This window comes from Urocampus carinirostris, chromosome 1 (genome assembly GCF_059441175.1).
Source record: "Urocampus carinirostris isolate Australia breed hairy pipefish chromosome 1, RoL_Ucar_1.0, whole genome shotgun sequence".
Classification (NCBI taxonomy): domain Eukaryota; kingdom Metazoa; phylum Chordata; class Actinopteri; order Syngnathiformes; family Syngnathidae; genus Urocampus; species Urocampus carinirostris.
Window position 1 is genome coordinate 32,934,752 of NC_142349.1, and position 15,248 is coordinate 32,949,999.

General features: G+C 38.4%; 1 protein-coding gene across 2 annotated transcripts in view; it reads left to right on the forward strand.

Moving 5' to 3' along the window:
• pkn2a (protein kinase N2a) overlaps positions 1–15,248 on the forward strand; it is a 46,513-nt gene that overhangs the window by 959 nt on the left and 30,306 nt on the right. Inside the window, exons 1-3 of one of the 2 annotated variants that reach the window (XM_088335366.1) lie at positions 12,946–13,187; positions 14,673–14,837; positions 15,005–15,140. In XM_088335366.1, coding sequence (XP_088191492.1) covers positions 13,071–13,187; positions 14,673–14,837; positions 15,005–15,140 — 418 coding nt within the window. In that variant the 5' untranslated portion in view covers positions 12,946–13,070. Of the gene's footprint in view, positions 1–12,945; positions 13,188–14,672; positions 14,838–15,004; positions 15,141–15,248 lie in introns of those variants that run through there. The other variant, XM_088335374.1, reaches the window with a different exon arrangement.

Genomic DNA, 15,248 nt, shown 5'->3' on the forward strand with positions numbered 1-15,248 from the left:
TTTTCTTTAGATAAAAGGTAGCATGCATTCATCTTTGCACTTCAAATTATATCCCGTACATATAGATATGTCATCCCCAATAGGGTGTCATACTCGTTACTTGTTGAGTGCAGTTTGCTTTTTAGTTATTCTTTCCTTTCTATGTATTATTTAGTAACGCATTGAGTCATGAGTCACGGTTAAAAGTAGTTTCACTTGAGTGACGTCACACTCGGACGCACTGAGACTTTCTCAGAATAATAAATGCCTGCGGTGGCATAACAATTTTGCATGATGTAATTAATTTTGAGGATGATTGGGTGTTAGTATACAGCTAGTTTGTTTCTTAATATTGGTGTTAGGCACTTTTATTTTTAGACATGTACTGTGAACAGAAACTAGTCCCAACAAGTGGTGATGATGGGTCAAAGTTACAATCCAGTCATTTATTCTATGTATTTGGCTGCCTCCGATTATGATTTTACGCATGTAAACCAAACAAGTCCTAACTGCCCAATTTAATAACTTGTCAAAAACACTACCCTTTCTTAAAAATGGATCAAGATCATCCTGCCCATTCCGTCAAAGGTTCATAGGGATCAGAATTTTCCGCGGATCCGCGGATTTCCGCCGTTTTTGAACCCCAAAGGTCATTCCCGTAAATCGTCTAAATTCGATGAGAAAATATTTTGGGGGGGTGAGGTATGATACGTGACTGTTTCATCACCCCAAGTTAGCAGTTAGAGATCGCGAGAAAAATCGGCAAAAAGAAGCGCAGCGCATTGATCTATAGCACACAACAAATAGATTGACTCCTACCATTGGTCGATAGGTTCGCTGATAACCAATCAGCGGAGCTTTTGTTCAGAGCATTGGCTTTCTCAAACATGGCGCTCCTTCTGGTCTTTTCAAACGGTGAAATGAGTGTTTGAAAAAGTAAATATGAAAATACTAAGAAAAGAAGACGAGGCTTTTGTCTCCGAGATTGATAAAGGAATCAAGAATAAATTTAAGTGGTCATGGCTGGAGAAGACTGTCACAGACTGACATGTATTTTCTTTAAGCATGTTCAGTTTGTGCATTCTATTTTCAAATTAATGATGAATGGTTATTAATGTATATATTTTCATATATATTGTTGATTAGTAGCTAAATACAAGGTCCATCTTCATCATCAAAACACAACAACAATGGTGATGGTTGTAACATTGTAATCCCCCAATTGTTTTAAACATCTTAAAACTGAAAAAAATACATGGTTTCTGTTTTGTTGGATTTAATTCATTCTAGTGCAATTTTCACATAGCAAATAAGATAAATGCCGTTGGCTTCGGGTGGGTTTGCCCCCCCCTGAGCCCCGCACCGGGCTCCGACCTGATCCCTGGGTTCATCAAAAACATTCAACTGTTCTAAAACATATTTTTTAATTTTCTAAACTAAATAATATCTAAAATAACACTAGGTCAAACTCTGAATAAATGAATGTGAATAAATATAAATTAATCAAAAATTTGCATCAGCTATACTTACATTAAAGGGACAATATATATTGTCCCTTTATACTTTAAAAGTGGTTGCGTCAAACGATCGCCCCGTGACCCAATTGCATACCTTTCAACCTCCACGGCTCCATGCCCTTACAAACTGTCGTATTTTCCCTTACAAAATACAAAAAAAATCTTACACCATATTTTTTTTTTCAAACGTCTTCATTTATGTAGTTTAACATGTTATATTGTACATCTCATCTCATCCCATTAGCCGTACCGCTTATCCTCAGTAGGGTCGCGGGGGGGCTGGAGCCCATCCCAGCAATCATCGGGCAGTGGGCAGGGGACACCCTGAACTGGTTGCCAGCCAATCGCAGGGCACACAGGGACAGACAACTCATTCGCTCATTCACACCTAGGGACAATTTGGACCGGCCAATTCACCTGAAATGCATGTCTTTGGAATCTGGGAGGAAACCGGAGTGCCCGGAGGAAACCCACGCAAGCACGGGGAGAACATACAAACTCCGCACAGAAAGTCTGGAGCTGGATTTGAACCCATGACAGGTTCCCATGACATGAACTGTGCCGCACAAGCGCTAACCATTGTACATGTGTTTTGTTATATCATTCCGTACATATTCTTTATAATGAAAAATATATATATATATATTAAAAAAAATCAGTAACAATTGTTATCAGTGTAACTAAAATATCCATTAATAACAATTTAAATTTGTAAATAAAGAATTTTTTTTAAGGAAAAAAATAGTTGGTATTTCTATTTTTTAAACCAAACCACAATATCAACCATTGATGCTTGTATTTTAAATTTCAAATAGACTATTTAACAGGGACAGAAAATACAACCCTTTGCAGCCTTGTGACTGTGACTGTGAAGTGATTGGCAACTGTTGGAGGTATGTTGTGCTCTGCTGTGAAATGGCGAAACATCACTTCTGCAGCTGTTGATGAGTCTTCAGGTGTAGTGCCTAATTTTGACTCCTCTGCAAAATCCTCCCACACTCGCGTGAACGTGCATTCTGCTGTGCTTCCGACATTAGGCACTACAGCGGTAGACGCATGCGCACAGCAGCATCAAACGCTCGCTTCATTTGCAGCGGAAAAAAAAACAATACAGAGATACCGCGGCGAACCCGTTTGACTTGATTGATTTGCCGTTTCGTGATAATTGGTGTATACCGGATGGTACCCATAATTGACAAATTTGCGTTTTTCCGTACAGATTTTCTTGTACGTTGTGCATGTCTTAAAATGCATAATAAACGTACTTTGTACGGCAAAAACGTGCAGGTTGACAGGTATGCAATTGTGGCCCATGGGTCGCATGTTGGAGACCCCTGACCTAGACTGTCCACCCACTTGGGTCTCACAAAATTCTATGGGAAACACTGCCCACTATGACGAAGAACTCACACAAAAAAATAGCATGGTAAATGCATTTTCCTTCTAAAATCGAAAATCACATTGAAATTGCAATAATAGTCAGAAAGATTGCAATCAGGTTCCTTTTCCAAAATCGTGCAGCCCTAGTCCCTCCCATGCATTTGCAAATTTACAAAAATCTCCTTATGTGTTACTCGAAAACCAGGAACCAAATTGAAGACAGTCCATCAATTCTAAACCAATGGGACCTCAAAAATATTTCCTGTGAATGATGACTGTTTCATGGTAGTTGGAGCTCCTCGAGATCATGAATTGACCAACAACTATTCTTATTCGTCTTGGACTGTTGGAGGACTGTTGATAACTTGCAGGTTTTCGCTGTGGAGGGTACTGAGGATGGACTACTATATTTAATATGATATCTCGGTAGCCTAGATGGTAGGGCGCCCGCTCTGAGACTGGCAGGTCGCTGGTTCAAGCCTCGGCCGAGTCATATCTAAGACTTGCAACATTGGTACTCATTGCCTCCCTGCTTGGCGCTCAGCATTAAGGGTTGGAATTGGGGGGGTTTGGTCACCTAATGACTAAAATGTGTGCCCTGTTTGGCTGCGGCTGCATCGGCTCGCTACAGTTTAACTGTACGGGTCAGGTGTATCGACATTTCGTTCTGTGTGCATGGTTACAAAGAATGACAATAAAAGTAAATTCTATTCTATTCTTCTTCTATCTAAATTACCCTCCGATTTCTTTAGAGCCACCTGTGAGATGGATAGTAAGCTGGTTTTGGCATCATGCAGAAAGGGATGCAGCAGGACAATTGGCTCAAATTCTTCATTATCCTATTGTCTTGAAAAATTACTCTGTTTTGATTTCCATATTTTATGAGCAACTTGATGTTGAACCAAATGTTTATTTCTACCGTCTTGTATCCTGTAATCCACTCAAGTTGGACACATGCGTAAAGCAGTTGTTGACCTTTTGTAAAAATGATATAATTTAGCACCCTTGGCGGCTGTCGGATGGTCACCTTTAGCTTTTAGTTAAATAGTTTAACAGCTGCTACAGCATGTGACTTGTATAGTATTCAACATGTGATTGTGCTTATAGACACACGCGCTAACAGCAAAATCCACGGCTTTTTTTGTTCTGAAATTAGATTCTATTTACAATAAGTGTTTATCTTTTCTTTTAATACAGCGCAAAATGTGTTTGCACGCACAATTGTGAATTTTCAAATATTCATTTCATGATTTAAATAAATGAGTGAAGTTAATCTGGGCACAGCACAGAATAAACGGCATCAACCACTGATTAACAACGGGGAACAACAAAATATTTACACACAAAAAAACAGCTGAACAATTTGAATATCCATCCATCCTTTGCACTGCTTACCCTCAGTAGGTTTGAGAGGACAATATCAACAGATTTTCTATCATTTTTGAAATTTTAGTCGTCAGTACCTGTCCATTTTCTAATCCTTCCTTGGTCTGATTTTTGTGTGGATATGAATAGGACATGTATGCAATGCATGTGCTCTTTGAACGCACATTTGTACCTATCGAATACTCGCGTCATCAAAAGTTAATATCGAATATTTCTTCCTTGTCCCTTTATTTTTAAATGTACCTATTGTATACAGATTATTATATATATTTAGTTGTGATTGCTCCAGCAAGGCACGACTACATTGCCAAGTGCTGTAAGCATAGGGCAATGTAGTTTTAAATGCTAACTGCTTCATGCTAAAAAATTATGCGAATGGCCACATGCTAACGAATCAGCAAAATGAATGGGCTCAATGCATTCCGGATGGGCCAATTCAAATCGAACGGCCCATAAATGTGATTTTTAGACCTCCACAAGGCATATCCTTGTTGCTAACGGTTATGGGCCCATCTCAAATGAACTTGCCAGTACCGGGGTGTGTGTCCCCCCACAGTACCAAGTAAAAAATTACAAATACATCTCTGAGTTGAAAACTTTATTCTAACTCATAATGCTAACAACTCAACGCTACCGGTTCTCTACCAACATCTGCTAGATCCATCACAACTCTTACAATTGCCGCAGGAATTTTTAGTTTTAATCTGTTTTTGTGTACGATCAACATAGTTAGCTTGTGCAAAACATTTAGACAAAACAGAATTCAAGCACAAAAAGCTGGTGAGCAGCTAGTATAAACTGGCTAGTCTCAACTGACTTTTTATTGGTAGTTTCTGTTGTTTAATGGTAAAATATAAAACATTCATTTTTTTAAGTTTTACTAGCCCGCATATTTCCCTTTAATCGGATTGGTCATCTATATATTTCTGTGCACCGCGGAACGATAAAATGCTCCCTTCTCCGGTGTCCTCGCACCGTCCTGCTTTAAGCTAGGCAAACATGGCCAGAGTGCAGAGCCAATGAGTTTCACTGCCCTTTTAATTCTGCTATTCTTCTCATCTCCTGGAGTTTTAACCTTTATTTCAACTGTGACTCATCAGGAAGCATCGTGACCAAGTATTATGCAAACTATAGATTCCTTTTTGTTGAACTGCCTAAAGTTTCTTATTGATATGGTTTCTCAGTGACACTTCAGCATGTCTGGCTCAAATAAAAAAAATGTCAACTCTTGCATGGCTTTTGGTGGCATATATATATATATATATATATATATATATATATATATATATATATATATATATATATATTTAGGGGAGCACGGCGGTGCAGTGGTTAGCGCTTGTGCGGCACAGTTCATGTCATGGGAACCTCCTGCGTGGGTTCAAATCCAGCTCCAGACTTCCTGTGCGGAGTTTGTATGTTCTCCCCGTGCTTGCGTGGGTTTCCTCCGGGCACTCCGGTTTCCTCCCACGTTCCAAAAACATGCATTTCAGGTGAATTGGCCGGTCCAAATTGTCCCAAGGTGTGAATGAGCGAGTGAGTTGTCTGTCCCTGCGATTGGCTGGCAACCAGTTGAGGGTGTCCACTGCCCGGAGATGGGCTCCAGCACCGCGCGACCCTAATTAGGATAAGCGGTACGGCTAATGAGATGATATATATATATATATATATATATATATATATATATATATATACACACCGTATTTTCCGCACTATAAGGCGCACCTAAAAGTCTTAATTTTTTTCAAAAGCTGACCATGCGCCTTATAATACAGTGCGCCTTATTAGATCGCAAAGTCTTCCAACTAACTTGCAGCCGCCGACTAGATTTTCCCCCGAACGCCAAGTAGTCCGTGGTGTATGCTGGGATTTATTCACCGGCGTTTAATTGGCTAACCAATGTGTCAATCATCATTTGAATCGATCACTATTGGCTAAAGTTATTCGGAGGTCAAGGAGCGGATCCTCTTTATCATTTTCAGGCTGGCATAGGCTTAAGCTGTAAAACAAAGCCTGCAATTGGCCGAAAAAGATGTGTCAATCATCAGTTGAATCGATCACTATTGACTAAAGTTATTCGGAGGTCAAGGGGCGGATCCTTTTTATAATTTTCAGGCTGGCATAGGCTTAAGCTGTAAAACAAAGCCTGCAATTGGCCGAAAAAGATGTGTCAATCATCAGTTGAATCGATCACTATTGACTAAAGTTATTCGGAGGTCAAGGGGCGGATCCTTTTTATCATTTACAGGCTGGCATAGGCTTAAGCTGTAAAACAAAGCCTGCAATTGGCCGAAAAAGATGTGTCAATCATCAGTTGAATCGATCACTATTGGCTAAAGTTATTCGGAGGTCAAGGGGCGGATCCTTTTTATCATTTACAGGCTGGCATTGGCTGAAGCGGCAAGACAAAGCCTGCAATTGGCCGAAAAAGATGAATGCGTATAGCACATGGTTGACGGCATACAGAAAGCATCTTTTTACTATTCTGTATTTGTAAATATTTTATTCTCCTGGATTTACTAAACTCATGGATATAAGAGGACCATGGCTGCACATTATTATTGAACACAACGACTTCGGTGAGATACTCCGGGTTTTATATTGTCCCTGTATCTTGTTTCAGACTGAACTCGATGTTTCTGTGATAAGCGGTGCAGATAATGGATGGAATGGAGTGTCTATTTTTAAATTAAACTAAATTCCAAATGTTTATTGTCATATGCACAGTAAAGTTGCGAGCGAAAATGGAAACTAAGGAATGGTTGGCATTTCTTGAATCCCAAGACTTTAACCTTCCGAATGATGGAACGATGCATTGGAGTGACATCGTACGGACACCGCATCCGCACGTGTTCTCGACACGTATTTGCGTCTTTGCAAGCTTTGGGAATGTTAAGGGGGTAATAAATTGGACTGTACTATCTGACTGTTTTGTCGACGTTCCCATTGTAGCGCCTTATAATCCGGTGCGTCTTATGTATGTCAAATATAGGACCAAAAACTTTTTTCGGGGTGCGCCCTATAACCCAGTGCGCCGGAAAATACGGTGTGTGTATATATATATATATATATGTGTGTGTGTATATATAAATAATAAGGGTAGCACGGCGGCGCGGTGGTTAGCACTTGTGCGGCACAGTTCATGTCATGGGAACCTCCTGCGTGGGTTCAAATCCAGCTCCAGACTTCCTGTGCGGAGTTTGTATGTCCTCCCCGTGCTTGCATGGGTTTCCTCCGGGCACTCCGGTTTCCTTCCACATTCCAAAAACATACATTTCAGGTGAATTGGCTGGTCCAAATTGTCCCTAGGTGTGATTGAGCGAGTGAGTTGTCTGTCCCCGTGTGTCCTGCGATTGGCTGGCAACCAGTTCAGGGTGTCCCCTGCCCACTGCCCGGAGATGGCTGAGATGGCGACCCTAATGAGGATAAGCGGTACGGCTAATGAGAGATGAGATGAGATATATATAATATACTTTTTTGTTGTTTGTGAAAACCCAGTGACATGATTTTCAACATTAACAAGCAAAAAGTAACCACTATCCCCATTGCTCACTAACTCACTTACTCTTCCTTCTTTGAGAACTTTGCATTGCTATGATAAAATGGGAGCATGTCGTTGAGGATGCTCTCAGTGATGACAACTGCTTGCTGTGGCGTGCATGGTTTCTCCTTTTCATTGTTTGCTATTTTCTAGATAAGAATGTATAGTATGAGTATTACTATGGCACAGTCTAAAAGGACACAATAATCACTCAGACTTAACCAAAAAAGTAAAACTTGATCTTAAACCTATCAACGCTATCTTGTGCAAGTTGAGCTTTTTTTTAATAAAGCAAATTAAACACTGCTTGAGCCTACTCCCTTTGGGCACATGTTTATGATATTTTATTGCTCAAATGATTTTTTTATTTTTTTACTTATGTTTGGTTTAAATAATTTGATGTTTTCTGTGCTGTGCCCAAATAAACACCATTCATTCATAGAACTGAAAAAAGTATCTTGCTCACACACACATGCAGTCACTATTAGCCTAACAAGCAAACGCTAGAACAACAATCGAGCAACCAAACTAACGTTACGTTTACTCACTTAATCACTTGGACTTTGCCAGAAAATTACAAAATTAAAACTTGATGCTCAATTTTACCACCGTTGTGTGGAAGTTTTTTTCTTCTATAAAGCACAATTAAAAACTGCTTAAGATTATTAACTGAAATAAAAAGTATCTCGCACACACACACACACACACACGCACAGTCATTAATCAGTTAAAAAGCAAACGCGAACATCAGCTAGCTACCAGAGATGAAGTTCACGATTCCATACTTTGAAAAGCTAATAACAAACGAATCAAAACAAAAAATGTAGTAGCTTACTCTCCTTCTGAGATCCTTTCATCGTCGGGGACTCCATATTTTGGTTTGGATGACTGTGTCACCATCGCGGTGCTCCCGTGCCACATGACTTATTTACTCTAGTAAAATGTGGAGTGATCCCACACTTTTGCAGACTTGGATCAAACTGTTTTCTCCATGTTGGTCATGTTTCATTAGTTTCATTGACCATAGCCTTTGAAAATAGCGCCCTAATTGGCACGCCACCTCACTGATTCGTGCTGCGTGTGACGTCACTGGCTCCGCGACCTGATGAGTGATGCATAAATCGCTCGAGACTGTGGATTGTAGCACTAATTCATTTCCAACGTTTTTAATCAATAATTTTAATCAATTTAATCATTTTTTTTGTTGCAGCCCTAATATATACGTGTGTGTGTGTGTGTGTGTGTGTGTGTGTGTGTGTATGTGTATGTGTATATAAAAAAAAGTAATCCCTCGGTTATCGCGGTTAATGGGGACCAAAACCACCCGCGAAAAGTGAAAATCTGCAAAGTAGCACCTCGGTTCTTGACCATAATCTGTTCCAGAACCCTGTTCGAAAACCGATTTGGTCGATCACCAAAAATCGTTTTTCCCATTAAAAGTAATGTAAAATCGTTTTCATCCGTTCCAAAGCCCTGAATGTTTACAATGAACGTAAACATGAAGCTAACCCAGGCTAATCGTACGTTCACGTTATCGTAATAGAATAGAATATACCTTTATTGTCATTGTTACAAAATGGGTTAACATATTGTGACAACGAAATTGGGCATGACACTCAAGTTTTAAACATTAACAGTGAGGTATGAGCCAAGAAGATAAAGGAACAGAGAAGATAAGACTATAAAACAAGGGGGATAAGGCTATAGTTATAATTTACATGGTATTTACACAAGAAATGTCGGCATGTGGGATGTTACATACAGTTGTTATCGTGATACCGTTGGTATCGTAAGGGTTGTGCAATATTGCATTTGGTGCAAAAGTCATCATAGTGCAAAAAATAGTCAGCATATGCATTGGTGCAAACATAGTCATCATAGTGCAGAAAAAAGAAATGGTCAAACATAGTGCAAGGTGACCAGTAAACATAGTGCAGTCGACATGTGCAAGAACATAGACATGCGCACCATTATATTCGTATGAGGTAGTGTTGGCAAGAGTTTTCAGTTACGAAAGATTACGCTAACATGAATATATGTATATATATATATATAAATATAAAATATTATTATATATTTTTTAATTATTTTATTTTATTATTATTTTTTTAGACCCGGTTGATGGGGACCAAAACCACCCAGTGAAAATCTGCAAAGTAGCGACGCCCCTTCAAAAATGCTTAAAAAAAAAAAAAATATATATATATATATATATATATATATATATATATATATATATGTGCGAAGTAGCGACGCCCCTTCAAATTTATTTTTTTCATTTTTTTATTATTATTATTTTGTAGACCCGCGAAGCTCAGAACCAGCGAACGTGGAACCGCGAAGTAACGAGGTCCCACTGTGTACATATATATGTATATATATATATATAATATAATGAACCTATACATTGAAGGAAATAAGTATTTTAACACCCTGCTATTTTGCTATTTCTCTCACTTAAAAATCATGGAATGGTCGGAAATTTTCATTGTAGGTGCATGTCCACAGTGAGAGAGATAAACTAAAGAGAAAAATCCAGAAATCATAATGCACGATTTTTTTCATGATTTATTTGTGTGATATAGCGGCAAATAAGTATTTGAACACCTGGTTATCATCTAGAATGCTGATCCTGAAAGACATGTTAGTCCGCCCATTAGAAGTCCGCGAAAAATCCTGAATCATATGCATCTGTTAGAGGTCGTTAGCTGCATCCACCCCATACAATCAGTAAGACTTTAACTTTAACATGGCGAAGACACCAGAGACATAATTTCACCCATATAACCATTTGGATGATACAGAGGAGTCATGGGAGAAAGTTTTGTGGTCGGATTAGCCCAAAATAGAACTTTTTGGTCATAATTCCACGAGCAGTGTTTGGAGGAAGAAGAATGAAGAGTGCAATCCAAAGAACACCACCCCTACTGTGAGGCATGGAGGTGGTAGCATCATGATTTGGCAGTCTTTTTCTGCACATGGGACAGGACTAGTGCACTGCATTGAAGAGAGGATGACTGGGACCGTGTATTGTAAGATTTTGTGGAACAACCTCCTTCCCTCAGTCAGAGCATTGGAGATGGATCGAGGCTGGGTCTTCCAACACGACAACGACCCGAAGCACACAGCCAGGAAAACCAAGGAGTGGCTCCGTAAGAAGCATATCAAGGTTATAGCATGGCCCAGCCAGTCTCCAGACCCTAATCTAATCAAAAATCTTTGGAGGGAGCTCAAATTCAGTGTTTCTCAGCAACAGCCCAGAAACCTGACCGATCTAGAGAAGATATGTGTGGAGGAGTGGGCCAGGATCCCTCCTGCAGTGTATGCAAATCTGGTGAAAGACTACAGGAAATGTTTGACCTCTTTATAACCAAACAAAGGCCACTGTACCAAATATTAATGTTCATTTTTCCGGGTGCTCTTATACTTATTTACAGCTATATCACACTAATAAATCTTAAAAAAATCATGCATTATGACTTCTTGATTTTTCTTTTTAGTTTATATCTCTCACATTGGACATGCACCGACGATGAAAATTTCAGACCCCTCTATGATTTTTAAGTGGGAGAAATAGCAAGATAGCAGGGTGTTCAAATACTTATTTTCTTCACTGTATCTATGTACAGTATGCATGTATATATGGACTGTATGTATGTGTGTGTATATATATATATATATATATATAATATATATAATATATATAGTGTCTGTGTATATATATGTATGTATTTATATATAATGTCTGTGTTTATATATGTATGTATTTATATATGAATGTATAAGTATTTTTAAGAGGTCGATTATCTGCATTCATTTTTGTGAATTTGCCGTATATCGGTGTCTTAATATCATGAAGCTCATATAGCTAATATTAAGCTCAACACTGAGCAACAGTCGAGCCGAGCCTTTTTTTTCCTGCCTTCTGTCTTTGACGCCACCCACCCCGCGCCTTCTGATTGGATAAAAAGTCGGGGGGAGCCTCTGAAGCTGGAAGTCCCCACTTTAAACTGTCTGCAGACACAGACGGGAGTGAAAGTTAGGGCCTTCGCAAATATTAAAATATTTGCGAATACTTTTTACGTTTGCAGTGAGCGTCTTTTTGTCTCCCCCTCTTTTTCAACCAGCCTTGACTGAAATGTCGAGTAAATGTCGTCAACGTGAAGCGACGCACACACAGAAGCATAAAACACCGGTGTTGTGCCTAATTCCGACTCTCCTTGTGAAGGCAAACTCTGTTTTTCCTATGCTTCTCAGTGCTGTGCTTTCGATAGAGTGCAGCGACGGTAGTCTGTATAATGTGTTTATTAAGAAGTATGTTTTCTAGCTAATCCATTAAAATGTGATGATATGTTGTCAACTAATGGGGAGAAAATACATAATGATCAGAACTCATCTTAATGCGGTGCTAGGAATCAAATGGACGGAGCCAATTCAAAGCAGGGTAGTGTTTGACACTGCATGTGTACATTTTTGTTTTCCCCTTTTTTATCATTTACTTAAAGTTTTGATCATATTTCATCTTATCCTGTCCTATTTTGAGGAAAAGAGAGTTTTGAAAATTCTACAATATTAGATTTCCCTGTGGAAAGCACCGCACATATTAGTCAAGTGAAAGTGAAACATTAGACATGTTAGTTGTGTTGAAATTCTAATTAATTACCTTTCAACACTTTCATTGCACTACTAATGTTGTATTTGATTTCATAACAAATGTTTTATGTTTGTTTTTGCACTATTAAGAAATTCAACAATTTTTTTATCTTTTACAGCAAATATATATCGGCTGCAAATATCTGTTATCAGCCTCTTAATATGAATCTCAATATTAATCTGTATTTAAATACGTATGTGCGTATTTATATAAGTATGTGGTATGTATGTATGTGTGTGTATAAGAAGAGAAAAATTACTATCACCTTAGTGTAGTTTGTCATTTTTTGCCTCTCCTGTAGTGCACCAGCGTGGGAGGTGGTAATAGATGGCCAATGTTATGTTTTACCTTGAGTTAATTTTAGCCTCTGGATTGAGATTAGGTTCCATTCCGGGCTGCTCTGACCTCATAGAGTGAGAAGCTAATAGGGATTTGGTTGTCTCTACTCAGACGGTTTATCTTCCCCTAGTTTATGTCACTGGTATATGTGAGAGACTTAAGTGAGACAGATGAAGAAAATCTTGCGGAGTGAATGAATGAACAAGATTTTTTTTTAATTGAGCTTCACATAGAAGTGATCTTTACTTAATAGGGAACTTATTCCACTTTTAAAATGGCAGAACTTCAGTGGGGCTCTTTTGATGACCATTTAACCTGTCAGCATAACTTACGTGGAATGGTTTGGTCTGCTGATCTTGAGATGGAATTTGCTGAAATTGATGATGTTATGGTAAGAAAATTGTGTACTTGAGCGTTTGACTTCTGCAGACAATGCTGTTTTGAAGCTGCAATTTGTTTACATTTTATAAAGCTTCAATTATGTTGATTATCGATCAATCTCATTTTGAATGATAATCTAACACATCAAGCGCTTTAGGAAGTCTTCATTGACTTAAAAAGCGCTATATAAATGCAGATCATTTCATTTAATATCATTTCATTTCATCACAACAAATCAGCCATGCAGCAGACTTTTTTTTTTATTCAGTTACAGTTGTGGACGTATCAAAAGGCAGGCAACAACTCTTATTTGTTTTCCAAAGTGAAAGCAGATGTAATTGCTAATGTCTTTTTTGTAATTAAAATCAAAGCTTTCGTCTGCTTTTTGTAGTAGACGGCTCCAAAAAAATCATTTACCATTTCGATCAATGGGGTCTCCAACGTGGTGCCCTCTTAGGACCGCTAAGGTGCCTGCAGACCTGTTCTAAAAATAGCTCACCAGTGCAGGGTTATTGTGCTTTTTCTAGTGAAATGTTATATTTTTGTGTTCATCTAACACTATTTCCAAAAATTAACCTAGTAATAATACAGTAACAACATATTAATAACTAAATAAGTTATTTTATAAATACATATCAAACTTGGTGCGCTTTGCGCTAATGAGGACCAAAAGGAGCTCTCAGCTTGAAAAAGTTTGGAGACCCTGGTTTAGCTGCTTGAATACTTTCGATGTTGAATATTTCAACTTAATGTCTCAAAATTCATCAAAACAGAATTGACTCGATAATCAATTAGTTGTTGATTTATTCACTATACCTGTCCAACATTACTAAATCATCACCGTCTCAATATTTTACCTTTATTGTCAGTTTATACTTTGTTTTTCTGTAGAGACGCCTAAGGAAAATGACCAATTTTAATCTATGCCCATATTTCTGCTGAATGTCTGGTGACTATAATATATGTGTGATTATTCTTTATTTTGTAAGTGACTAAATAATTATACACCCCCCAAAAAAGAGTTGCACTTTCCTTGTGCACCTGCTTCATCTGTAAGTCACAGTCTCACTAAGAGTGCTGTGCCAAGTACCAGAGGTAATCCCCACATATCATTGTTAAATTTACACCTGTGAGCTGACAAACACGGCAATGTTGTAACACGTCACCTTAAAGAAGGATCAAATTGCAATAGCTATTGCGTAATCATTTGTTTTAAGGATGGATACATCCATTTCAAATACTCATTGATATTTTTTGATTGTATTTTACTCAAATGATTTTCCAGTCTTTAGGAACCACACAAGAAAATATGAACAGACATTGACAACAACGCGGACATTCTTCTTTTTTTAGTTTATATTTTTTTAAATTAATAATTGTCATCATGCCTTAACTCAGATAAGATTGTTTTTATTATTTCCCATTTTCCTCAGCTACCATTGTTAATCGTTAAAATTATAAATGATTGCTTCACTTCACCTTCCTTCTCTTGTAGGGGGATGCCAGGGGGCACCTGGTGTCAGAGCGGCTGGGCCTTGGCAATAATCTCGACCTGTCGGACACCATGGTCCAACAGAAACTGGAAGAGATCAAGGAGCAAATTCGACGCGAGATACGAAAGGAGCTTAAGATCAAAGAAGGTGCTGAGAATCTGCGCAAGGTACCGTGACACTCAACAGGGTCTCTCTGTATTGACATGAAAAACAAGAGAAATACTCACAAGCATTTTTTCTTTCATTTTAAGTAAGGTATTCAGTGGGTTATGTTTATAGTATCCATTGCATTAAAAGCCTTAGTCATGGACAAACTCTTGCTAATATTTGTTAGGTCACAACAGACAAGAAAAGCTTGGCTTATGTCGACAACATGCTGAAAAAGTCCAACAAGAAGGTTGAGGAGCTTCACCAGGAGCTACAAGAACTCAATGCCCACATTGTGGTTAAAGACCCGGAAGAACTGCAAGGTAACTAAAAAGAGTGTTACCCCTCCTGATATTGGAATATTGCTTAGTGATGATATTATTTTAACACAACCATTATCAATTATTAGGGTTAAGATGGCTATTAAACGC